At 35.6% G+C, this 24037-nt stretch overlaps 6 protein-coding genes across 10 annotated transcripts; 1 reads left to right on the forward strand and 5 right to left on the reverse strand.

Annotated features, from left to right (window-relative positions):
- The first annotated feature begins 289 nt into the window (after nt 1–289).
- On the forward strand, nt 290–4558 carry LOC140775537 (protein STRICTOSIDINE SYNTHASE-LIKE 10). Its single transcript, XM_073118892.1, has 3 exons — nt 290–609; nt 2928–3194; nt 3825–4558. The coding sequence occupies exons 1-3, from the start codon at nt 344–346 to the stop codon at nt 4417–4419; spliced, it is 1128 nt and encodes a 375-aa protein (XP_072974993.1). The 5' UTR covers nt 290–343; the 3' UTR covers nt 4420–4558.
- Nucleotides 4559–5234: 676 nt separating this feature from the next.
- LOC140775540 (two-component response regulator ORR9) lies at nt 5235–6550 on the reverse strand. Its single transcript, XM_073118897.1, has 5 exons — nt 6250–6550; nt 6052–6155; nt 5873–5950; nt 5707–5777; nt 5235–5605 (listed from the first exon to the last, which is right to left on the reverse strand). The coding sequence occupies exons 1-5, from the start codon at nt 6350–6352 to the stop codon at nt 5386–5388; spliced, it is 576 nt and encodes a 191-aa protein (XP_072974998.1). The 5' UTR covers nt 6353–6550; the 3' UTR covers nt 5235–5385.
- A 1415-nt stretch (nt 6551–7965) lies between these two features.
- Nucleotides 7966–10270, reverse strand: LOC140775538 (annexin-like protein RJ4). Of its 2 annotated transcripts, none has more exons than XM_073118894.1 (6): nt 10180–10270; nt 9245–9390; nt 8902–9120; nt 8619–8831; nt 8464–8553; nt 7966–8383 (listed from the first exon to the last, which is right to left on the reverse strand). In XM_073118894.1, the coding sequence occupies exons 1-6, from the start codon at nt 10253–10255 to the stop codon at nt 8183–8185; spliced, it is 945 nt and encodes a 314-aa protein (XP_072974995.1). In that variant the 5' UTR covers nt 10256–10270; the 3' UTR covers nt 7966–8182. The 2 variants fall into 2 exon arrangements, with proteins under 2 accessions (XP_072974995.1, XP_072974996.1); XM_073118895.1 differs by lacking the exon at nt 10180–10270 and adding an exon at nt 9486–9678.
- A 380-nt stretch (nt 10271–10650) lies between these two features.
- On the reverse strand, nt 10651–13598 carry LOC140775539 (DNA-directed RNA polymerase V subunit 5A-like). The gene is made up of 4 exons (XM_073118896.1): nt 13171–13598; nt 12625–12801; nt 12003–12116; nt 10651–10994 (listed from the first exon to the last, which is right to left on the reverse strand). The coding sequence occupies exons 1-4, from the start codon at nt 13399–13401 to the stop codon at nt 10869–10871; spliced, it is 648 nt and encodes a 215-aa protein (XP_072974997.1). The 5' UTR covers nt 13402–13598; the 3' UTR covers nt 10651–10868.
- An 873-nt stretch (nt 13599–14471) lies between these two features.
- On the reverse strand, nt 14472–16256 carry LOC140776011 (uncharacterized). Of its 3 annotated transcripts, none has more exons than XM_073119548.1 (3): nt 16072–16256; nt 15642–15984; nt 14472–14863 (listed from the first exon to the last, which is right to left on the reverse strand). In XM_073119548.1, the coding sequence occupies exon 2, from the start codon at nt 15820–15822 to the stop codon at nt 15676–15678; it is 147 nt and encodes a 48-aa protein (XP_072975649.1). In that variant the 5' UTR covers nt 15823–15984; nt 16072–16256; the 3' UTR covers nt 14472–14863; nt 15642–15675. The 3 variants fall into 3 exon arrangements, with proteins under 3 accessions (XP_072975649.1, XP_072975647.1, XP_072975648.1); XM_073119546.1 differs by having other exon boundaries at nt 15642–15935; nt 16072–16255; XM_073119547.1 differs by lacking the exon at nt 16072–16256 and having other exon boundaries at nt 15642–16051.
- A 1146-nt stretch (nt 16257–17402) lies between these two features.
- On the reverse strand, nt 17403–23689 carry LOC140775398 (probable magnesium transporter NIPA3). 2 transcript variants are annotated; one of them, XM_073118663.1, is made up of 9 exons: nt 23315–23682; nt 23166–23222; nt 22811–22901; nt 22555–22715; nt 22323–22450; nt 22045–22182; nt 19300–19392; nt 18055–18172; nt 17403–17944 (listed from the first exon to the last, which is right to left on the reverse strand). In XM_073118663.1, the coding sequence occupies exons 1-9, from the start codon at nt 23442–23444 to the stop codon at nt 17832–17834; spliced, it is 1029 nt and encodes a 342-aa protein (XP_072974764.1). In that variant the 5' UTR covers nt 23445–23682; the 3' UTR covers nt 17403–17831. The 2 variants fall into 2 exon arrangements, with proteins under 2 accessions (XP_072974764.1, XP_072974765.1); XM_073118664.1 differs by lacking the exons at nt 17403–17944; nt 18055–18172; nt 19300–19392 and adding an exon at nt 20361–20451 and having other exon boundaries at nt 23315–23689.
- Between the last annotated feature and the right edge of the window lie 348 nt (nt 23690–24037).

A 24037-nucleotide genomic window follows, 5' to 3' on the forward strand; every position in this document is an offset into this window, starting at 1 on the left:
AGAGATTAATATATTGATTAAGTAAGCCAATCCATCACAAACTCTGCTTTCCCTCCTCATAAATGTTATCTAAATCGATCAGTTCCACCCCTTTTCTTAAAAGATGTTTTGATGTGGATAGTAGACAAAGGTGGCCCAAAGATTAGATTAACAAATACTAATTAGCCTGACGTGTAGGTATGGTTATCTTAAACATACCGTTCATATGATGATATAGACATCTTGTTAGGTATTACGTCTTTATAAATATTGGATATACCTTACACCATATAGAGATATATCAATCTTTTGTCTCTCTCTCTCTCTCTCTCTCTCTCTCTCTCTCTCTCTCCCTCCCTCTCTCATGAACACCAAATTATTATTGGTTGCTACTGCCATAGTAGTTGTTTCAGTGATCTTATCTTTGGATTCTCGTCGCAATTTCGAGGTCTCCCGTCTGAAGGACGGCGAGCTCGAGATTATATCACTCGATGGCGTCAACGGACCGGAGAGCTTCGCCTTCGACGGGAACGGAGAAGGGCCATATACCGGCGTATCCGATGGCCGTATATTGAAGTGGCAAGGGATAGAAGATAGATGGATCGAGTTTGCTTCATCTACTCCTCATTTGTGAGTCTCTCTCTCTCTCTCTATATATATATATACAGTGTTCATTGATTTCTTTGTTGTATCTATTACTCTTAATTAAGGGTATATTTATATATCTCTTCATCCATTAAATGGTTCGTATTTTAACATATAATTATCGAAATGCAACTACAATGATATCTATACAAAAAATAGGCCAGATTTTGAAGGGTATATATGCATGCAAATACAAAATTCAGAAGATTATTGAAAGCGTTTTAGGAGTATATATGCATGCCAATGAAAACCCTAAATTAAATTGGACCTTGGAATTTCCCATAACTTAGATATCAAATATCATGGGGATGTAGGATTGCATTTAAAAATACTGTTAGGTAGACATATATATCACCCCGTGATACTAATCTATAGATCTCCTATATATATATTAACTAATGTGGTCACCATAAAAGAAAGTCTTTGATACATCTAAAGTCTGTCCCTCTAATAGTCTTGATGAGTTTTATATGCTTCTCATGATCTTGACTTCTTGGCCAAACAATATCTTTATGAAATTATCTAGAGGGCAGTGAATATATAGGCCATGTACATTTAGTAACTACATTTACATTTTAGAACACTCAAAAGAAAAGGTAAAAGGAATTGTATTGCAAGGAATCATCCATTTTTTGAGTTGTTGATGTGGTCCTTAGAAAGTGATATGTTGGTGATCAATCACTATTAAATTACATCATGACAAGAATATTTCTTTTCATATTTATTAAATGAGTTATAAACTTATGCATGGGCAATTAAATGAGCATTTCTTGTCATTGAGATTTAAGTTAATACTGATACAAAATGAGCCCTTTTAATTGCTTGAGCATGATTTATTGGTTTAATGGAAGTAATTAATTACTCCCATCTATTTGAGATGGACTTCAAGCATGGATCAGCTCAACTAACACATGGTTATAATAATGGATTCTATTATGCGTGCATATGTAAATTGTATGCACTCTATTATAATAGAATATACATCACCGCTTATAGAAAATACATGCACTCAATTTTAAATGTTAAATTAAATGTAATTAAATTGTAAAAGCTCCATAGATATGACATTGTTTTAAATGAATTTTTCTTCTTCTTTTAGTAATAGGATGGGATTTTTTTTTCTTAGGATTAACTTCCTCTATCATTTAACAAAAAAAAAAAGAAAAAAAATTCCTCTATCCACAATATTTCATATTTAAACATGCATCAGTTCAAGTTGCACCACCTTTTAAACTAATTTGATAAATTGAAGACTGCCACATGCTATAGTTGTAAGAAATGAATTTGTCTTCTTCTTCTTCTTCTTCTTCTTCTTCTTCTTGGCAATGCCATTATAATAAGGGGTCCTCACATGGAGGTCAAGTTAAACCTCCTTTTAGTTTCTATTTCTTTTTCAGATGATGCAACTTTCTTCTCTTTAGGAAATTCATCTCTATGAAACAAGCATTGCTTCACTAAAATCTATAATTTGCATCCTATAGTTTTTATCATTTGATCCTGATGTTTTGCCTTCATTGTCATTGAAAATTTTAATATCAATCTAGATGATGTTTCTCAAATTAAAATTCATTTGAAAAATCAAATATAATGCACAAAAGCATACACAAATACAAGAACATTTTACGTTAAAAAACTGCTTATTAACTAAGGATAAGGTATCACGAATTTTTTCTCTTGGATCAAACCAAGTACTATAAAAACTAGTGATGTTATCTCTAAAGTGATTTCTTTGATCTCTCTTAATGCATTATTTTCTGTGCTTGATACCAACCTTAATAATTCTCGAGGTTGAAGAGCTGCCTCATTAACCCTCAAGGTAAAAGCAAACACAATCTATAAACTTCGTCATGATCAAATACGTAGAAAATACTCTTCTGTTCTTTAAGGTCCTCTCATATTTTCATAAAAGTGTTCTATAGCCTTGAAAATCATGTCAATCCTTAGAAATCTCTTCTATATATGTTTCCAAATAGAAAATCAAGTTGAAATTCATCTTTGATTTGCTGATGCGTTCGACGACATTTTGCACGTCTGAATGTGTTAACATCCCGTGCCGATCTCATAGAAAATGTTTAACTCACGTTCAAACTAACTTCAAACATTCGATATATAGTAATCTCCGATTAAGAAAAGTAACATATAGTGTTTTTGAGGCAATAAAAATAAAATGGAGGGGGTTGAATCATAATCCATAAATACTCATATGGTAAGTTTGTATTTTGTTGTTGATAAATTATATTTTCAATTAATTTGTGGTTTTCTTTTTCAAAAATGCTAATGAACTATGTGGCTTATTTGTTCAGGTTGGATAAATGCAGAGGCTCTAAAAACCCAAACCTAGAGCATGAGTGTGGTCGTCCATTGGGCCTCAAATTTAATGAGAAGACTGGAGAGCTCTTTGTTGCAGATGCATACCTGGGGCTTCTATTAGTGAAGCCAAAGGAGAATGCCACAATACCAATTGCAACAAAAGCACAAGGCATTCCATTCTCCTTCACCAATAGCTTGGATATTGATCAAGATAGTGGAGTAATCTACTTCACAGATAGCAGCACATTCTACCAAAGAAGGTATACAGACAATATCTTATATCCAAATCTCTTTGTCTACTAAAAAAGAGCTCTAGATTGCATGCCTTTTTGTTAACTTCTTTCTTTTTGTTTTAAGAAGGTGGTGGTAGGTCCACCATAGCCACTATATAATGCTTTAGGTAAGACTTCTAGAAGGAGAAATAAAAGGTTATCTCATTCTTTTAACATATATTTTAGAGTTAATTATATTTTATTCATGTTTGATTTGGCTCGATTATATAAAATTCTATTATATTTTCAACTTAAGCACTTAACTAATTATTATTCTTTTCATCATATTTAATAAATTAAATGACAAATTTGAAGATCCTCATTATAGATAAAATAGTAAAATATTAGATAAATTTTTTGACGCTTCTAAAATAATATAAATTAAATTTTTAGATAATAAAAATATATATCTCTTCAATATATTTATCCATCTCCAAGATTGAAATATTTATTCTTAGAGACAACAGTGGGATGAGTACAGGGCTGTCAAAATAATCAACCTGGCTCGAGCTTTATCAATCAACCTCAGAGTCTTGTATAAATGAGACAAGCTTGATTCATTAATATTGATCACAAATTTTATTTTTTTCTCTCTCCCATTTTTTTGTTTTCCTTCAGGCAATTCTTGACAGCAGTTATATCAGGTGACAAAACTGGGAGGCTGTTGAAGTTTGACCCAACCAGCAAAGAAGTCCAAGTCCTCCTAGATGCCATGTCCTTCCCCAATGGGGTGGCACTTAGTAAAGATGGTTCTTTCCTCCTAATTGCAGAGACCACCACTTGCAGAATCCTGAAGTACTGGCTTCAGCCCCCAAAAGCCTCAACTTTTGAGGTAATTGCCCAGCTCCCTGGGTTTCCAGACAACATCAAGAGAAGCCCAAGAGGAGGGTTCTGGGTGGCAATCCACTCCAAGAGAGGGAAGCTTGTGGAATGGTCTCTCTCTCTTCCTTGGCTAAGACAAGTGCTGCTTAGTGTACCACTTGGGCTAATCCAAAGAGTGTCATCTTTGTTGAGTGGATTTGGTTCAAACTCACAGGTGATGGCACTGAGGTTGAGTGAAGAGGGTGAGGTTTTGGAAGTACTGGAAGGCTCTGCTGGGAGGAAGCCAAGCTTCATTAGTGAAGTAGATGAAGAGAATGGAAGGTTGTGGGTTGGGTCTGTTGTTATGCCTTCACTTGGAGTTTACACTCTCCCTCCTAAACCAACTAACTGATACTTCCTTATAGTTGAGCTACTCCAATTTAAGTTGTCTTCTTGAACTTTTACATTTATGATATGAAAAGATAAACCTAAGATGATCTTTTTATTTCACAACAAACAGAATAAAAATAGATTTATTCTTTTGTCTAAAATTCTCTAGTGTTACATTTATTTCATATCAGTTGCACATCTATTAGAACTACAAAGAGATTAAGTGGTATAACTGAAAGTTCTCAAAATTTTACCCAATATATTTGTTCCCTTTAAACTTCAAAGAGGACCACATTGATTTAATACAAGCAAAGAGTGGACAAATTGATTGATGCCCTTCAAATAGGCCTGCAACTACTCCCAAAACTTGATGATAGCCAACAACTTGATCTCACCCTTCACTGTCTCTTCAAATTGTTTGATACCTTCAAACACTGCACATGCTATGTCCCAAGTCAAATCTTTATGGTGGAATTCGATGTCGGCCATTTTGGATTCGAGGCAATCATAACCTTGGACCACTTCTACTTCAAAGCCTTTGCTTTTGAGCTAAATTGGGTATCAAATATATCTATCAGTTTACAAGTAAATTTGATTTAAAAGGAGATTTGATGATATCTATGCCAAGTTCTTTTTTTCCTTAGAAACCATATAGAAATAAAAGCAACAACTACTTTTCATTGTGATAGCCTAGGAAAGAAAATATAAAATTAGAATTGAAATAGCAAAGCATCTGCTTTTCCCAAAAGCAAATCTCTCAGTACAATGTTCATTCCTCAATTGCTATATTTACAGGCAAATCTTTCCCTCTTGATTGCTTAGCACAACAAAATTGGATTCTGATGAAAATTCGCATTTATATGATTCTCATGCTTCCCTATATCTTTATCCAAATTAAGAAAAGTAGCAGATAGTAAAGAAACTATCACTACAAAATTAGAAAGGAAGTGGAATAAAAATAAACAAAACTTTTTTTTTTTTTAAAGTATCACAGCACTGTGACACTGTTGATATATCTTGGCCTTGTTCTTTGATAACAGATCTCATCCTCTGTTGCCTTTCTCTTGCTTCCAGTGCTGTTGTTGTTGCTGTTGCTTTGCATCAGTTGCTCTTTAGATCTGCTCTTCATTATGTGGGGTTTGAGTCTATTCACATCTGAGAGCTGTACAGGCTTAAGAAAGAATTCATCTGCCCCTTCTTCTAAGCATCTGTTTGAGAAAGAAAAGTCACACAATCATGAGACAAAACTATCTCTATAAAAATAAATTTAAGAGAACTTTTGTGGATGGTCCATCAAATCAAAATTCACCTGTTGATCCTGGAAGGGACATTCTCAGATGACATGATCACCACAGGGATGTCTTTAAGAGATGATGATTCCTAATTCAGAAATAAAACAATCCAATAAGATTTCCTCTAAAGAACAACCATGAAAGAAATGCCAATTTTTCTTTTAAAAAGTAGTAGTTTTGTACCTTAATCTTTTTGAGGAGATCATATCCAGTCATTCCAGGCATGCAATAGTCAGTAATAATCAAATTCACCGCAATATCCTGAGACCCAGAGAGAAACAAAACCAACACAATTCATCAATAAACACCTTCTCACAATTCACCCAACTATTCCAAGTTAGAGAACTCAATAACAAATTTACCTGCTGATCTTGAGGAGAAGAAGAAGAAGAAGAAAGTGCGCTTGCTTTCTCATCCTGTAGACCAAGAAACTCCAAAGCCTTGCTCCCAGAATCCACAGTAGTAACTACCCCAATAGATAAGTTAGAACATAAGACTAGTGACGAATCCAAAACTAGAAGAAAAAAAAAAAGTTGTCATTTTTAGATCAGAATTTATACCTTGGTATGATGAGGTCCTGAGAAGGCTCTCAATTAGCTTCCTATCGAGGAGGCTATCATCCACAGCCAAAACATGGAACTGGGTCTCTGCGGAAATCGCCATTGTAGCAACTCACAGGTAGAAGAGAAGAGAGAGAGAGAGAGAGAGAGAGAGAGAGGAGGGGTGAGGTGTGGGGAAATAGGAAATGGAATTGCTTTGTTTATAGAAGGATTCGGTTAGATATGAGGAAGAGAAAGGGAAAGGAGAGATATATAAACAACAACCAAATCCCGCGTTTTGGAAAGCAAGATCCGACCAGATTTGCTCCATATCTTCACAGGAATTCCTCCTCGATGACCCATAAAGCTTTGAATAAGGGAGCAAGCAAAGGCACCATCACTTTCGTTTTAATTAATTTTTTCTCCTCTCCCTTTCTCAAATCGTGTCAAGGGCGACCCCACGCTAATTACTCTTAGTTTTCTTCTGCAACCACAAAAGTTCTATTAAGATTACTGGGCTACCCCAAGTGGGTCTGCCATGCTTCCCCTACCTGTTCAAATTATAATGATACATATATATATATAACCAACTTTTTCTTTAACCTTACAATAAGTTTGTTTTTCTTATTATGTTTTATAATTTAAGAACCGTTTTAGTCCTTTCCGATGATAATAAGGTTAGACAATTAAACCAATCCTCCTATCTATTAAAATGCATCTGGTTTAGTAAGAAGGATGATTATTCTAAGCCACCAGTCTTACTAACTTTTAAACTTGAGGTTGGGATTATAATATATTCTTAAACATTTTCACTGAGAAATTAGTTGAGCAGGAATTGAGTGTTAGAAATTGTTAGAGAGGGCCTACACTACATATCAGTTTTAGATTGCTTATAATAATAATAATGGTAGTATAGTAGTGGTAGTAATATGTAAACATGGAATGAGTCCAATGTGTGGGTGGCCAGGGACCCACCTAAATCCTCCCTCCAGATCCTGTGACGCTGGGCTCCAATCCTTTTCTTTTAATCTCCAACTTGTTTGAGAAATGAGATCATTTTAGGTCCTTTCCAGAATCTATTAGGAGATCAAGTGATAGGGAAGGCAAATTTCCCTGCGATCTCCTCCTGATTCTTGACCCATTTGTGCTCTTTATCCCTTCCCTCATCCCCATCAAACTATTCGCTGGCTATAAGAGAGTGAGATAGACACAATACTAAAACTACTGCTGTTAAAGAGTTTTCTAATGTGACATAAGAATTTCATCCAGAAAGCGATGGTTCACCAAAGCTTTTGTTCTCATCCTGAGTTTTAATTTGCCATTTTTTCTTCGATTAGGATGAAGAATTAATCTGATAAACTCCCCCAATACACACCTCCACCAGTGACCATTTTAAATTGCATTGAGAACACCATACCATGGTTATAAAACTTGGGTCATACCATCCATCAACCGATTCTATAATTTAAGTCTATGCATTTCACCAGTTTTTAGAGTTTGGGAATAATTATATCTGGACTCCTTCTATTAAGTGTTTGTTTAAATTTCTTAATAAAAAAAAATATCACATGATTGTCACAACACCATTAGATAGTCAATGCGGTCAAAGTATCCATAAAAAAAATGGATAATAATTCATGGGGTCTAGATGTTCTTAGCCCAAAATTTAATGACTATGAAAGCCAATGCTGAAAGTCTTGCTAGAGAATCTTCAGAGATCTGATGAACGATCTAAGCTGACACTTGAAAGGTGATTTGATTCAATGTAACAAGCAAACATTAACATTGATGACAAGAAGAACTATAAAACTAATGACCAACACAGGAACAAGACATTGTCTCGAGACCAACAACTCCATCCAATCTTTTGAGTTCTTTGACACACTATTAAACTAGAGGAAATAACTAAGAAAGACAGGTAGCAATGCAAATGGAGGGAAATAGGAAACACTGTTCAGTTATTCCCTACTAAAGCAAGAAGGAATGCCTTGTAATCCCCTGAAGTCTCCTTGCCTATTGCATGCTCAAGAGTAGCATTAGATCTTTTCTCAAATCTCTCCTTAATTTCCTTAAAATCTTTCTCCGCATGCATGACGATAACGCGAGTGAGTGCATCCTCATCTGTGCCAGATTTGTTCAGTGCATTGCGCAGAACCTAATAACATACATAAATTAGTAAAGATTGTGTAAGAATGATGAGGAGAACTCTGAAAAATCCAATTCATATCTGTTCACCTTCACAAAGTATTTATGAGGATCGGCAATGCATCGAATTGCTGATCGCAGTGCTAGCGCAAAATCATTAGGAGTTTCACAAGACAAGGCCTAGCCATATTGGAAAATTAGTTAGCCATATGTTTGATTCAGAATGCAAGTAATTAGTATCTCACCTTAGTGATGGAAATCCCATATTCATCTTTGAAGTGATTAAACGTAGCATTGAGCTGTGCCTTGCTTCTAGTGCACAAGATTCTAATGACTTCCTCATGGTTATAGGTACCCTTTGTGATAGCATCATGAAGAATCTTAGCCTCAGATTTAGCCAAGTTAGCATTAACCTCCTCGCCATCGTAACGGTATGTGCTCATCAATGCAAACAGGAGCTGCATTCATTCAAAATCCAAGATTCAGAAAAAAGCAATGCGTCTGATGAAAATTTCCTGAAAAGCATACCCTGCGGAAATCTCCACTAGTATGAGAAGCAATATCTTCTTCCAGCGAGCGTTTATAGCGCATTTGGTAGGCTTGCTTCACTGCCAAAAGATCATTAGGTGAATTCACACATGCTATTTCTATGATAACTTGGTAATCGGCAGTCTTGCTCTTCACTGCAATATTAGCCATGATCGCTTCGCGCTCAATCGGTTCGAACATCCAGCGATAGACTGCCCTCTGGATAACAAAAAAAAATTGATAATATAAGCAGTCATAAGATTGAAAAAATTGCAGGCTGGGAAGGTTATGAAATGTAACATGTAGAAGAAGATAACATATTTAACATTACATAGATAGATACCTCAAAATCTCCAGACAGTTCTGATTCGAGCCGCTTGATGAAATTTTCGTTGTATTTTTCTTCGTAGGCCAACATAATTTCCTTTCTCTGAGCTGCATCTCTGTGTGCTAAAATAGCAATCACTGCCTTCTCATCTGTCCCCCATCCTGGGATCAAGAAATCAAAAGTTCTTTGTTCACATAGTCTGAAAACATGAGCAAACTAGTGCTGAAGAATTCATAAGAGAAATATAGAAATATACGAAGTAGTAGTACAAGTATGATCTTCAGAGAAATGAAATACATAAACTATAGAGCTTATAGTAGAAAAATGAAAATTTTCCTTTAGTTTTGATAAACAAGTAGGCAATTCTAACTGCTTCCATCATGGTGAACAAAGCTTAAGCAACTAGCATTAATCTGGAGTTATAAGCTAATATACTATAGTTGATTGGATACATAGCTTTAATTCTATCGATTTAAATACTACATAGCTTTTGTCACTTATATGTTTATTATGCATTTTCACTATTTACAATCTTATCTGTTTATATCCTGCTCATTCAGTGGAAAATGCAAAGGTTTCTTGACATGTTTCTAAATGCAGGGATCGAATTAAAAATTGTGAGAAGAAAAGCTTTTTGCATGGATACCCCTCGATCCCCTGCTCATGGATTTTGTACGGATACCATTTAGGTTATTTTTCAACACCTATAGATTATTTAAAAGCTTGTAATTTAGTAGACAAAAAGAAAGAAATATGAAAGAAAATAAGAATGAAAGTATTTTTTTGTTTTTTAATATAGAATGAAATCATTATGGTTTGTTAAATTTGAGAAGTATCCATACAAAAGAAATTTAAAAAATTATGAAGTATGCCAAACCAAATATTTTGAAAGATACATCTACAAATTAAAAAATACACACACACACACAAACAGAGAGAGAGAGAGAGACCTTGAAATGCCTTCCTAAGATTCTCAGCATCTTCAATAGAGGAAGGAACAGGCTCAGGAACGCTAAGTGTAGCCATTTTTAATCTCTCTATACTTATCCTCTAAGGCTAATATATATATAGTGATGCATCATCCTATGTCTTCTTCCTAGAAAATGAAACCGACCTTTCTTATGAGTGTAACGCTTGGTATTATTCACATTCTGTTTCAGGTGCATGGAAATGAACAACGACGGGTTCTTTTTGCAGGTCTTTCCTTTTGACTCGTACGTTTTCACTTTGCAATATTTGCTGTAAGTTATGTGCTCATTTATTGCATTCTGATCTCATCCAATGAACATAGTCTCCATTAATCATCAGTTATAGAAACTTGAAAGAGCACGCACTTACTGCAGTCAACCTTTTGGAGAGGGAGGAGGAAAGTGAGTACATCATTAGAAACGTGACTCCCATATCGTCTAGAAGGTTTTAGGTTCAAGAATCAATCCACATGAGCGTTTTCTATGATCTGAGAATTTCCCACTTTCAGCAGAGACGATATAGTTATTAATATTACAGTGTATTAGTTTCACTCTGGTAGAAGATTTCTGAGAGAGAAGAATATAGAAAGTGACATGGTAAATGTAACCCAAAAACTATCACTATTCAGAACACAAGTAGCCATTAGTTACACCAGTTAGTCATATAGGCACTACAAAACACAGCGGTAAGTGACATGGGATCCAGTAAGCTCTCCATCGTATGAAACTTTCACAACTGTTCCCTTCTCGAGGCCGTAGTATCGAGCAATGGCATCAGTCTCAAGCATCCGAGGAAGCTGAAGGGCAATAAAACAAAATATTTAGCAACTTGAAGAAAAGAATTCTGAACTGCTAAGTACCTCCAGGACTTGTCAAGAGATAACCTGCTCAATTATACTGGAGCCAGGAGAGGATATTCAACTTTCGGCAATATTGAAGACCAAGTCAAGATGAACACAAACTATCTAACAACTAGATTGGCAGCATTTATAAAAGAAAAGTAGAAAGATTCTGAATTTTAAATTTGACAATCACTTTTGATTTCTGTTCTGAAGAACCTTGATTTAAATGAAAGAACTACCAATTCCGAAAAAAAAATTACTGTAAAAATGGTTCTAAGAAATGAGATACAAAAGGAAATAACAGGGTTGTGTTGACACCATCGGTATGCAATCAGCTGGTTAAAGGACCAGGCCAATATAACCATTCCCAGAATTGATTCCCAATGGCACCTAATGGCTTACTTTGGATGTCATAAGATCCCACTCTCAAAAAAGGGAAAAGAAAAGGAGTTGCCATGATATTTCATAGTTGAAACAGTTAAATAAGGAAACACGGCATGCATTAACTTCTCAGTTCAGTGCTTTTCATGGTTTGCTATGCATAAAAGGCTGGATATAACGAATCATCTTGCTAGAGAGAGATTGATCACTAGGCTGAAATTGAATGCAATTGACTCTGACATTTGATGCCATGCTGACATGATAGTATCTGTAATAGTAGAAGAGTTAGAGTATCCATAATGGTTGTAGAGGTACAATAACTTGGAAATTCTAGAACATCTTAATAGGAACAGGGCAAATGATGATTTTCTTCGAATATAAAAGATCTCAAACTATGCTGTCGACATAATTGGTGGCACAGTTATGCAAGGTAAAAAGAAGCTATCCTCCTTTTGGTATAGTATTTATCTATTTTCTTACAAATGGAGAAGATAATATAAAGCTTCCACTTAAAGGTACACAAATAATCAGCTTTAAATTCTAATGTTTGTTCTAGAATCTATAAACTCAAAACCATCATACCTGCTTATCCTCCACGCTATACTTCTTCAAAAGATTGTCTTTCTCTTCTGTTGTTAGTACGTCATGCCTTGGCATCAGAACATGCTTCGTGATGTTGACCAGCAAGTCAGTGATCTGAAATTGAGAAGGCTTACCGAATATATATGGGTAAAAATGGTGAGGAGTTCAACTGAGACGGTTTAACAGGTAATAGGAGATAAATGTTGACATTGCAAGTTCAAGAACATCCTTGTTGCTTTAGAAAGAGAATAAGTAGATTGTTCAGTTTGCTCTATTATAAAGTATGGGTTCAACGAATCTGAAAATATTGCTACTCATTGACAATAAACTCAGTTACCGTGTTTACACATTGACAATCCCCTGTACTTACATAATCAGGACTTGAATTAAGAAACAAAGCCGCAAAATGGTTTTACAAACTGTGGACTTTACTTTATACAAGCAAAATGGTTTTACACAGCCGACCGGTTTAAGAATGCGCAAATGATGAATGGCTTCCATACGAGAGTAAAATGCAAAATGCAAGTAAGCATGGTGGAGCCACTTCTTTTCCTTGGAGAAAAGTTATAAATTAAAGGGATAAGAAAAAAAAAATTATCTACAATTTGAACGGAACACTTACTTGAAACGTCTCTATCTTAAATTTGGAAATATCTTTGATGGCCTCTCGAGCTTTGGATGTCATTTTGCTTTGTAAGACAACAATTAATCGACTCAAGTTTTCCTTGCTAAACCGAGAATAAATATCACGTATCGTTGCCAACTTGACAGGGTCAGTTCCGCAAAATATAGCATGTACCTAAAGCAAAACATAAGTGAGACCTCATAGTGTTCGAGTAACCAAAATAAGAAGATAGTTTCTTTCTCTCTTCTTTTTCTTGCTGATGATTGCGATTCCACTGCCGAATTGAGAAAGAGCTATCTTGTAGAGCGAACATGGAATAAGCATCAATTCGGGATTCCCATATCCTAGGGCCTATACAATAGAAGACTGAAACCCTTAATTCATTTATCTCCGTTTCTCTCCCAATCTCCTGCCCTACTTCCCTCCTAGCTCCTCCATTGCGGAACAGAATAACTAGGGTTCTTTGTGCGGGGTTTCTACGGCGTAACAACAAATTGAAGCGAGAAGCAAGAAGAAAGCGGCAGAGCCGAGAGAGAACGACACCTCCTTGGAGGAATCGGAGAGGAGATGGGAGCTGAAGGCGAGGTGTTCGAGGTCGGGCTTCTCCTCCCACCACGCCCGGAAGTCGGCGAGGCTGCGGTCGATTTCGGCGGCGTCGACGGCGTACCCCCGGTCACGGAGCATCTCGAGGAGCGTGCGGCGAGCCAAGAAGTACCGGTGGCTCTCCACACTCCCGTGATCCACCATCGAGCTCAAGCAGCACCCCTCCTCCATCTCTCTCTCTCTCGATCGACAAGAGAAACATGTGAACGGCACGAACTAATGAACTAGGAGCCGAGACAATCCGGCCCGGTAACATTATACGAATCCGACCCGATAGAATGACGATAACTACTTTTTTATTTGTTTTTATTTATTTTGATAGTTTCTTTATTATGTCCGGCGGATTAATCATAAGCTAACAAACGCAATGTACACATGTCCACTATTTTATCGCCTCATAAATATTTTAAAATATTCTATCGTGTGAAAATTGACTGAGTTTTCTTTTTAACCAAATTATAATTTATTTTTATCAAAATAAATTATTCAAACTTATTACCAAAATAATATAATTTATTATAGCCCTAATAAAAATACTGGCTAGTTTAATATTTTATCTTCAATCAAAAAATGTTATTCAGTTCAGTATTTTTATCTGGTCCTAAAATATTAAAATAATCAATGTTTTATGTATATAAATTTTTTTAATTTAATCTTTCGATAGTTAAGATAAAAAATATCTGACGATAAACACGCTGAGCAGTTTAGCGTTTTTATTACGACTACAGTAAATTAGGCTTCATTTAATAATAATTTTAAGTGACAATCTATATTGATAAGAAAAAAAAAACTCTCATACTTACCTCAAAATTAAATTTATCTGGAACAAGATAAGCAAAAATATTAGCTCATTCTTGGTTCAATTCGATGGCAAGCCAAGTGAAAAACTAAAGATATAAACTATTAAATCTCAATCTATTGGTTAGAATACATCATTTTTTAAATGAAGCAAACTAATCTCGAATAAAATTTTGAACCGAAGAATTATTTGTGAACAACTGGCTAAATTGACAGCACTGCTACTAGCTACCATGGATTGAGACAAATGAGTGTTAGACAAAGATTATCCAAAAAAAAAAAAATATATATATATATATATATATGTCTCCATTTTCTGAATTGATTGCTTTTGACAATGTCTTTTTTTTTAATAGTATGACAGTACTATTTACTGGATTAATTTACTAGGTAACATACTTGACGACATAAATCACACATAATTTCTTTATCTCATCTCAAAATTAAGAAACCAACATTAAAAGCTCAAATTGATTGCTCCAACATCAATTGATTACATCTCCATGTATAAAAAGCTATTGGATATTTGCTTCACAATCTATTTTATTTTGAGAAGTTAATACAACATAGAATAAAAAATTTCCAACATGGCCAAACACTTCCAATAGGAAAAAAAAAAAAGAATCAAGAACATGCCTGCCAATTCTTGAATTATTATGGAGTCACTTTATGAGTGCCCACACAATGAACAAAAAAGGAGTGGAACACCATTGCTGACCTCCTCTGTCTTCAGGATTAAAAGATCTATGAACAATGTCTACATTTCTTCACTGTTGTTTCTCTAAAAGATGAAGCTATACAAGAAATCCAAGCTGAATCGACTGACTGTCGCCTTCTGCGATTACAATAAAAGTGGCTAAATTAAGTTTACGCGCTTCAGAATTAGAGCAATTCAGCATATCTACCATTTCATTTTTCTGACCAAGGTGAGTAATAGAGAATTTTGACAAGAACTCATAGGGAAAATTTTTAATCAGTTTTGCAAATTAGTTTTGCAAACATGTGGATAAATGAGTAACAAAACCAAAAGAGATACGAAAAAGTGAAGGATGAAAATTGTATTTGAGTGCATATATCGGTTTATTATTCGATCTAAAGTTTCAATTCGACTCATATAATGCGGAAATGAAATGTAATGACTGAAACTAATGAAGTAAAGAGAGCTACAAGTTGTAAAATTCACATTCTATTCCTAACATGCTTGCAGCTATTAACAATGTGCATCAGTATGAGCAAGTTAAGTTATCTCCTCATTCTTGGCTCAATAACAGAGGGATTCCATAATATTTTCAATCCAATTCTTCCAGAATTTGGTCAAATCTTGCCATGCTAACATCTCTACACAAGTTCCACTTTACTTCAAGGTGAAGCTTGCACAGATTCCAACCAACAATTTCTAAGAATATCACACATCATGCATTAATTCATCAAGTCCACTAAACACTCAAGCATAATCTGCAGAAAAGAAAGAAAAAGAAAACAGAGCTTTTTGCTGAAATTGATCAGAATTATAGCATCAACCATTCAAGGTGGATCTAATAGGTGATTCAAACTTCACAATTAAGCAAAACCATCACTCAGAAATTGAAATAGACAAAGAATAGTGGTGATACCTAAACAGAAGCTGGAATTGATCGGAAACAAGGATCATCCAACCGGAAAGGGGCCGATGTCGCCGGTCCGAAGGGCGCGGGCGATCTCGTCGGCGACGGTGACGCACGACGAAATCCAATCGTCCAATACAATCCACACCATGTTCATTATGTACACTGCCAAGCCCCATGGCATCGCCATCCCTTCCCCCTTCTCCTCTCCTCTTCCAAAACAAAACGCCTACTTTTCTCTACTTCTCCTGGATGCAAACAAACAAACCGCAAATCCCCACACACAAACACACCACCACCAACCTGGAGACAACCAACACCCAAACCCAATTGGGCACTAAACAACAGAGAGCTAGAAAAAGAAAGATGAATCCATTTGCATAAGATATTGATACAAAGAAGTAATCAAAGCATGAATAGGATATTATACAATGATTACCCTTCGAGAATCTATTCTCCTCTTGCCCTCTTGGAAGATTCCTCTTGTCAAGATTAAAGAGAGATCAGTGTCAATTACGGCTGGAGTTCGTCTGTTGAGTTGTATACGTAAAGAACTGCGTGTTCTAGAATGTTTGTGCTACAGAGGACTGGAATCCGACTCCTCGCGTGGAGGAATTTATTACAGTACGGGTACTTGGCGGCCTCTGACTGGCTATGGTCGGAGCTCCCTACAGTAGGGATTTCAGATAACCCTCAAAAGAAACAGGCTATGGAAAGGAAAATATCCACGTGGCGGTCCAAATGCTGGATGCCGACACGCCACGAGTTTGGTAATATTCTGTAATTTAATTTTAGGGTGGCAAACTCATTTAATTGGATCTTAAAGTAGATTTTTTCTTTTAAAAGAAAAAAATGATTTTTAAAAAAGTTTTGTTGATTAAATGAATCGATACGGTTTGACATCTTATCAAATTGGATGCAGCAATTATTAAGTGTCGTGATTCATGTCAAAACTTTGCTGTCACGAAGGAAAGTAATACTTAAACTTGATTATGGCTTGAGGGGTTGGACTTTATCGTACAATTATATGTTAATCCTGTCATTTGTCCTCTCTTTTGTTTTCTATTTTAGGCCAACTCCTCTCTCAATTACGCATCACATCAATTACGTTGTGTTGATGTGACTCTTTATCTACTTAGGAATGGAGGAGTTTGTTACTTATCTAAATCTTATCCACATTGCCTTCTCTCTAATTTTCTTGTTCCTAATAGGATAATAAGCTTTTCTTCTGTAGATGCTCTCTTTCATAATAAGATTGGAAAGATACAAATATTAGACATCATCACTTCTCATGTTGCAATCTTGACATAATAGATGGGGTGGTGGCCAACCTAAGCATTTGCATTGATCTGTGCACCCACTTGACATATTATAAGGTGCTGTATGATTGTATTGTTTGGTATCTTAAGGGGACTGTTCAAATATCTAATCTAGCACAAGACAAAGAATAAAATAATGAAAGCCCCCATTAATGGGGATAGGTATGACAGAGCTATATGTTTGTACCTTGAGGGGACCCTTCTTAATTATATGCTAGTATATGTGCAATGTACTTGTGTGAATTGGACAATTTTGGGTGATGAGAGAATGGATAAGAATATGATAGGCTGGATAAGTGTGTGCATATATATTTCTTGGCAATACTATGATTAGTAAAGACAGGTTGAGGGAAAGCTATCAAAAGGAATATCTGCAGCAAGTGGCCAAGAATCTTTCCATGTTGCATTATGCACATACCAACTGTAGGAAAATAAATCCTCTCTCAGAAGAACACAATAAATAAAGAACCTGTGGATAAAAATTTCCTTGGCATAACCAACAAATTTTTTTTAATAGAGTTTGTAAAATGCTAGGCTAAGTAATACCAATGATTTGATTTCCCATGTAAGGAGAGAAGAATAAAAGTTTTCTATCAACATTCTTTAAAAATCACCGAGTCATCCGAATGCCACTACACACTGTACATTGTTGGAGATCAAAGGCTCAAAGCCGACATTCTTCCTCACACCAAGAACTTATACACAAAGCTGCTAAGGCATCTTCACAGTTTGAACTCTGAGTCCTTCCTTGTGATCAGTTCGTTGTTTGCTAGAGACCCTGTTCAATTGAATCAGTAGGTTGGAAGCTTCAGTTGTGATCTTAATACTACCAGATGCTTTTGGCGTAACTCAATGACACTTCACTAAAGCTCATGTCTTCTTAAGCATAAAAATCTTGAGAAGAAGTCATCTCATCCTCAACATGCTTCAATAACTCCCCATTTCCACTAGAGAGTCTCGCAGTCAAGGACGGCGATAATGGCGCATACATACCTACACATTTGTAAAAGTAAAATCACAAACAGTAGAAAAGGAGCTGAGTTGAAAGAAGGGCCAGTATGAGAAGGGAATAACTTGAGTATGAGAACCAGAATACTACTCACTTCTAGAGGGACTCCTCTCGTAGTCCTTTGTGACATGCAATAGGATGGTTCCGGATAATACAACAATGAAGCCACAAATTTCAGAAATGATGTTTCCCATACTTTGTCCATCCCAATCCTGCAACAGCATTAAAACTTGAGTTGCCATATATTGATTTAGTTGTGATTCTTTATAACCCACCCAAGAGGCAGCAAAAGGAAATCCTAGTACTAAGAACTTGAAAATCTCGAGCAGCAGGATAAAAAAATTACAAAGATATAATTAGAGGACATGACACTCTAGATGGCGCCTAGGCACAATTATGGTATATGAGCATAACAGAACTGATATCTGATCACCAATTTCTGCCACAACCAGATGCAGTAGCTGGGAGTAATGTACAGATTGGACAACCCTCCTAATTTCTTCCACCCAATATCCTCTTTATTTTTTGTAGTAGTTCAAATATTCATTTTCAGCTCATTCCCCTGAATCCACTTCTTATATGTAGCAACATGCAAGTCACAAAATATGTATGTATATTCTACTACAGTAGTACAATGTACAGTACCAACACGTACATGGTAGATTCGGGAAAGCATCAGCACATGGTGAGAAATTAACAATTTCTTTTTGAAGTTCCATTTAGTTCTTAAGTTAATTAATATGTTGTAAAGAATATTTCTAAATCTTCTAAAATATGTTTTGGGAATTTGTAGAGCATGCTTCAATTATACTTGGACCCTCATAAACACTAGATCTAAGAAATCTTCCTAAGGTGTGTCAGTTCTAGCAGTACTAAGAGCAGCTCATTATAATAGTTCCACTCATCATAGGCCTTTATGCAATTAACGAGATATGCAGGATTCTTTATATACATGCTGCCTATGCTTACCAGCAAGGCTGCACAAAATCCTATTTTATGGGCATACTGATGGTAAGGCCTCTTCTAAGTGTGATGTACCAGAAAGCTCAAATGGGTGATCTAAGTGCAGTAGGTCCTATTATGGTGAGTAAATGCATTAGCCTTTACAGCACAACAACTAATCATGATAATGGTGCTTTACTTATATTTCACATGAGGAGGAGATTGGTCCTTGTGGCACAGATGGTGAATACATGGAAATTTTTCATTCCACAAAATATCTGCAAATGAATTAGATAGACGTAATTACAAATATTGGATACTATTCAATAGAATAGTATACCATTGAGCAAGAATTTTTCACTGTTGCATATTTGCAATCAAGCATTATTAGTAGTACCTTGAACATTATGACACTGGCAAGGATTGTAAGTGTTGTGAACATCACATAATATATTGGAGAAACAATAGCAGTATTAAAGGTGTCGAGAGCCTGCAAAATGAAATGATAAAGTAATTCCACAAGAGGAACACATGATAGATACACAGAAAATTGAAATTCTTTTGAATGCATGCACTGCGTAGGCTGGTACTAAAATTTGAGGTAGATTTAAACTGCAATTAGAAGAAGAAGGAATAAAAAAATTTCAATAACTCTAGAGGAGAAAGAAGGGAAAAAACAGCTTGATCAACTCTTGAGGAGAGTAAAGCCATGATATGGCTATATACAGAAATGGATGGCTGATATCAAGAAAAAGCTAAACTGGAAGCATTATCACTTACTATGAATTCAAAGTAGTTGCTAAAAGCAACCTGAATGATAATAATTCATTGAGGTTATGCAGGTTACCTGTTCTCAGCTTCATATCACTAATGATACTTAAATGATCTCATGGATACATTTAGACAGACTAGAAACACTGTGATCCATCAAGGAGTATGCTTTAACTGAAAAATAGTGCTCAATTAAAGCATACTCCTTGATGGATCTAATTTGATTCTCAATCACCTAAAGCATCTTGCTGTGGTCTTTCCTCCAGACATTCTTAGGAAAGAGCACAATACATATTAACACACCATTAATACACTTAATAGAGTTATAGGTCATAAAGAATGTGCCATAATATAGATAATCCCTTAGGGAACATATAGGTACAAATTGATGCAATATTTACAACCTAAGCACTTATAACTATAAATTTAAGTAACCGATCTTCAAATTCGAAGACTATAAGTTAATTCATCCATTTAAAGTGTCACTGCTTGTTAGATGTCAAGAGAAGTATCACACAGATAATGCAATGATTCAAGTTTATTATAATAAATCAGAAAAAGGAAGTACTTGCAGAAAATATGTTTGATAGTACTTGAGGTTTATGTTGAAAAAATAAAGAACCATCTCTGTATATATGTGGGAACCATATAAAAGGTGCTGATGCATAAGTGCACGACTTAGCATACCAGTGTCAAAAAGAACATTCCAGATGTGGCCTACGAACACATTGCGCACATCCAATAGGTGTTGGACTACACAGACACATTTGATTCAAAACTGCATATTTTTCAAAGAGGAGCAATCTTGAGGTTTAGACTTCAGGTGAAACTTTAAACATATGGAAAAATAAGTCATGAATTTCTACTGTGAGGGCATATTTCTGGTTTATTTGTCATTGTAACCTAAATATGATAACGATTAACCTCAACTTCTTATAAACAGATCCCCAACTTTCCTGAATTTGCATGAATAACACTCTCATCCACTAGACTTGCATTGAGAAATTATCAACCTATCTTTGGCATGACATAGTCAACTTCCCTTAGTTATTAATAAAATTAATGCTAGTAACATCAACTTCTCAAAATGATATTTCGAGATTGGAGATAAACTTGAAGGAGAGTGCTCATCGGGTGGATAACAATGATATGTGGGTCATGTTGTGGTGTTTTCTGCCTTTTCATAATGCTGCTAATACATCGAGATATAACAATCTTTAGGGTTAACAACATGACAATTTAATTGACTAGAATTTCAGAATTAATTCTCTAGAGTCCCTGAAACAGGACTTAACTAAGTGAGTGTGATATCTGTTCTGCTTTTCTCATGTTTAATGCTACCAACCACCATGTGAATTACTCCAATACCCTAGCAAAACAGCAGTCACATTACACTTGAAAATAAACCTTGCAGAACTCTTGCATCGCAAACATACTCAAACTTTGTTCCTTAATAATTGTGGTGATGATCAAATGTCCTTTAGATGCTACCTGAGGTTGTTTCATCTCATGTGCCATGATTGACCATAAATCTGTGAGATATTTTTTTTGTGTGTATGTGTATGGACATAAATACATAATATATTGACGCATATAAGATAGATAGAAAATTTTAGAAGATTGTTCTAGAACCTACCTAGCTGCCAAGCCATACCTTTTAAAGTTTAAACCTTTAGGTCTATATGCCTTGGAACCCCTGTGCAATTTGAGAACTTGTCAACCATCATCCTATTATACTGTGCTCAATAATTTCACTTCATGAATTTTCTCTGTAGTTTACTTTGTATGATTGTATCACTCTTTTGTGTCATATAATGACCTCAGAAAAATGATAATCAAGTTGTTATCTTGCTTTTACCAAATATTAAAAAATTCTCAGACTCATCATCTTTTATCACGATAAATGCCTTCAACAGTTAGTTAAAATTCAAACAGCAAAGCAAGAAAATAATGCTCTAGGAGATCCAAGCTGGATAATGTTATGGGCACAGCACTTCAGCATTCAGATGTTAAGTTTCTTGCTGATTTAAACAGATATGACCATGACGCCATTGCTGATCTCAATGGCAGTTTGCACAAAACAAATGCCATGAGAGAGTAGGATATTATAAGAAAAGATTCAATAAAAAGAGAATTAGTCATTCTTGTAGAATCCATGAGTGAATGCCAGATTCAAGTTACTTGAGGGTTGACATAACATTAGGCACAATACTATCTTCTCACTATTCCTACTTAGGTTACCTAGTTATTACAGAAAACAAGTTGTTCTAAATGCCTTTCAAACAGACAAAATATTATCATAATTTGAGCATTATCATAAAGCACGACTAGAAGCTTATTAAATCCAGATAACTAATGAATTATCTCTAACCTTGTTAAGATAATTCATCTGTGTTATCACACATGTGAGCACTACCAGCATGAAAAACCATGTTTCCGGATATATTAACTGATTTGTACCCTCAAAAGTCAGCTTTAGAGATGTTCCCAGAGCTTTGACACTCATTACCTGCATAACAGCAAGTTAATATGTAAAAGCAGACTTCAAATTCGCGGGTGAATATAGAATAAGTTTCTTCAGTTTCATAGAGCATAAATATAGAAAAGTAGACTTATGTGATAAAAAAGAATGGAAAAGGAAAATGTTACCGAGAGAGATCCCATCAATGAGCAAATGCCCGTAAAAATTAGGACATTTGAATGCCCATACCGTGGAGCAAAATGGAAAACCAGCACAAACACCAACACTATAACTGAGGCCACATACAGCAAGAAAGCTGAAAAACAATCAAGCAAAAACAATCACTTTACTGGATAATCACTAAAGTAGATGATAAACCAACATATTTGTGTCACAAGTCAAGCAAGCAACTAAGATTACCAGTCTGAGTTGCCAATTTCCATATTTCCTGAACTGAAGTAATTTCTCTCTCTTGTGGTGCATGGACAACAATCACTACTGATCCAGCAACACACATCACACAGCCCAGAACACCAAGGCCATGTAATCTCTCTTTCAAAATAAAGTGAGCCAACACAGCACTAGACATATAGGAAGTTCCATCAGAACCATAACAAATATCAGCTTAACTTCCGCAATTGAAATTATGAAGTCGAATACACAACATATGAGTTACCTAATAATAATACTCAATGCACCAAGAGGAGTAACAAGAACTGCAGGGGCGAAGGCGTATGCTATAAAATTCGCAACCTCCCCAACGATCACTATAATGTAATTTAGCTTAATCAAAATTTAACCAAGATGAAGTCCACATAACTCCTACACATGTAGTAATATGAGTAAATATTATATATACTGCAATCGAAATTCCACAATAACAAGCAGTAATCGAGTGATTAACCTATCAATAGCTTCAAATAAGAACATTTTTGCTTACCCGCATGCGATTCAGCCCAGATTAACTCAGAATAGGAATAAATAAGCTAATTCCAACCAAAATAACGCAAAGAAAGTAAAAAGGAGCTTACTTGTGATCATGCCAACCCACCAAAGGGGCTCTAAAAGGTAGGAATATCCACCAACACCTGCACTCAAAGATTCCGTCACCCACATGATAATCTAACCAATAAAAAGATAAAATTTCGACAGAATGCCAAGAATTAGAACGAATTCTGACCGGCTCGGACTCCAGAAGCAGCCGCAGCCTTGCGGAGGCCCTTCTTCTTGATGATGAAGCTGGCACCGATGAATCCGCTGGATAGAAGTGCCAATAAGAATCCCTTCAAGTTATCGGTGGAAAATCCCATCCCACCTCGGATAATCAAGCTACTCGACCCGATAAATATTGGTTTTTCTCTCTCAAACTTGGGTAGGAATTCTCGTACACAAGTTTTGGCTTCTATTGCGTTGCGTATGTCTTTGGCTCTTTCTTTTGTTCTTCTTGCGATTGGAGTGGGAGAGAAGAAGAATTGGTTGGAATCGGGAGAGGGGTTTCTTCGCCTGCCAATTGGCGTGGTTGGAAAAGGTACGAAAAAGAACAAAACGTTAGCGTATAGCACCCTCTCTTTTAGCAAATTTATCAATTATACTCCTGCACTTCAATTATTCCATCCTTTTTTTGCAAAATGAGATCAGAACACTCCTCGTGGTACATCGGGTTTTTATAAGTTAATTTCTTTTAATTTATTAATTAAAGAGTTGTCCTTTTTAACTACTTCGATAAATAAATTTCTTTAGAGCAAAAGAGAGCATGTGAGATTAAATACAGTACCACGCAATTTCCCCAAATAGTTTAAAAAATAGAACTAACCTATTAAAAAAAATCCTTAATCTGGCTTAAGTGTTCTTTTGTTCATATTATAAAAAGATAGATACATAAGCCCTAGTTCTGCTAGGATTC

The sequence above is a fragment of the Typha angustifolia genome, chromosome 14 (assembly GCF_048772165.1).
Source record: "Typha angustifolia cultivar Huaian chromosome 14, ASM4877216v1, whole genome shotgun sequence".
Taxonomy (NCBI): domain Eukaryota; kingdom Viridiplantae; phylum Streptophyta; class Magnoliopsida; order Poales; family Typhaceae; genus Typha; species Typha angustifolia.

Excerpts from the sequence above, each read along its gene's own strand:
- LOC140775540 (XM_073118897.1), bottom strand. The coding sequence starts at position 6,352 with ATGGCGATTTCCGCAGAGACCCAGTTCCATGTTTTGGCTGTGGATGAT. Across the intron at positions 5,951-6,051 it reads CTTCTCCTCAAGATCAGCAG|GATATTGCGGTGAATTTGAT; the intron begins GTAAATTTGTTA and ends TCTGGGTCTCAG. Across the intron at positions 5,606-5,706 it reads GTCCCTTCCAGGATCAACAG|ATGCTTAGAAGAAGGGGCAG; the intron begins GTGAATTTTGAT and ends TTTCTCAAACAG.
- LOC140775538 (XM_073118894.1), bottom strand. The coding sequence starts at position 10,255 with ATGGCTACACTTAGCGTTCCTGAGCCTGTTCCTTCCTCTATTGAAGAT. Across the intron at positions 8,832-8,901 it reads CTAGTGGAGATTTCCGCAGG|CTCCTGTTTGCATTGATGAG; the intron begins GTATGCTTTTCA and ends GAATGAATGCAG. Across the intron at positions 8,554-8,618 it reads ATGGGATTTCCATCACTAAG|GCCTTGTCTTGTGAAACTCC; the intron begins GTGAGATACTAA and ends CAATATGGCTAG.
- LOC140776011 (XM_073119548.1), bottom strand. The coding sequence starts at position 15,822 with ATGGCGATGCCATGGGGCTTGGCAGTGTACATAATGAACATGGTGTGG.
- LOC140775539 (XM_073118896.1), bottom strand. The coding sequence starts at position 13,401 with ATGGAGGAGGGGTGCTGCTTGAGCTCGATGGTGGATCACGGGAGTGTG. Across the intron at positions 12,117-12,624 it reads TTAAGATAGAGACGTTTCAA|ATCACTGACTTGCTGGTCAA; the intron begins GTAAGTGTTCCG and ends TCTCAATTTCAG. Across the intron at positions 10,995-12,002 it reads ATAGCGTGGAGGATAAGCAG|CTTCCTCGGATGCTTGAGAC; the intron begins GTATGATGGTTT and ends ATTGCCCTTCAG.
- LOC140775398 (XM_073118663.1), bottom strand. The coding sequence starts at position 23,444 with ATGGGATTTTCCACCGATAACTTGAAGGGATTCTTATTGGCACTTCTA. Across the intron at positions 19,393-22,044 it reads AGATGAATTATCTTAACAAG|GCTCTCGACACCTTTAATAC; the intron begins GTTAGAGATAAT and ends TTCATTTTGCAG. Across the intron at positions 18,173-19,299 it reads CCAGTGTCATAATGTTCAAG|GATTGGGATGGACAAAGTAT; the intron begins GTACTACTAATA and ends ATGCTGTTGCAG.
- LOC140775537 (XM_073118892.1), top strand. The coding sequence starts at position 344 with ATGAACACCAAATTATTATTGGTTGCTACTGCCATAGTAGTTGTTTCA. Across the intron at positions 610-2,927 it reads GCTTCATCTACTCCTCATTT|GTTGGATAAATGCAGAGGCT; the intron begins GTGAGTCTCTCT and ends TTATTTGTTCAG. Across the intron at positions 3,195-3,824 it reads AGCACATTCTACCAAAGAAG|GCAATTCTTGACAGCAGTTA; the intron begins GTATACAGACAA and ends GTTTTCCTTCAG.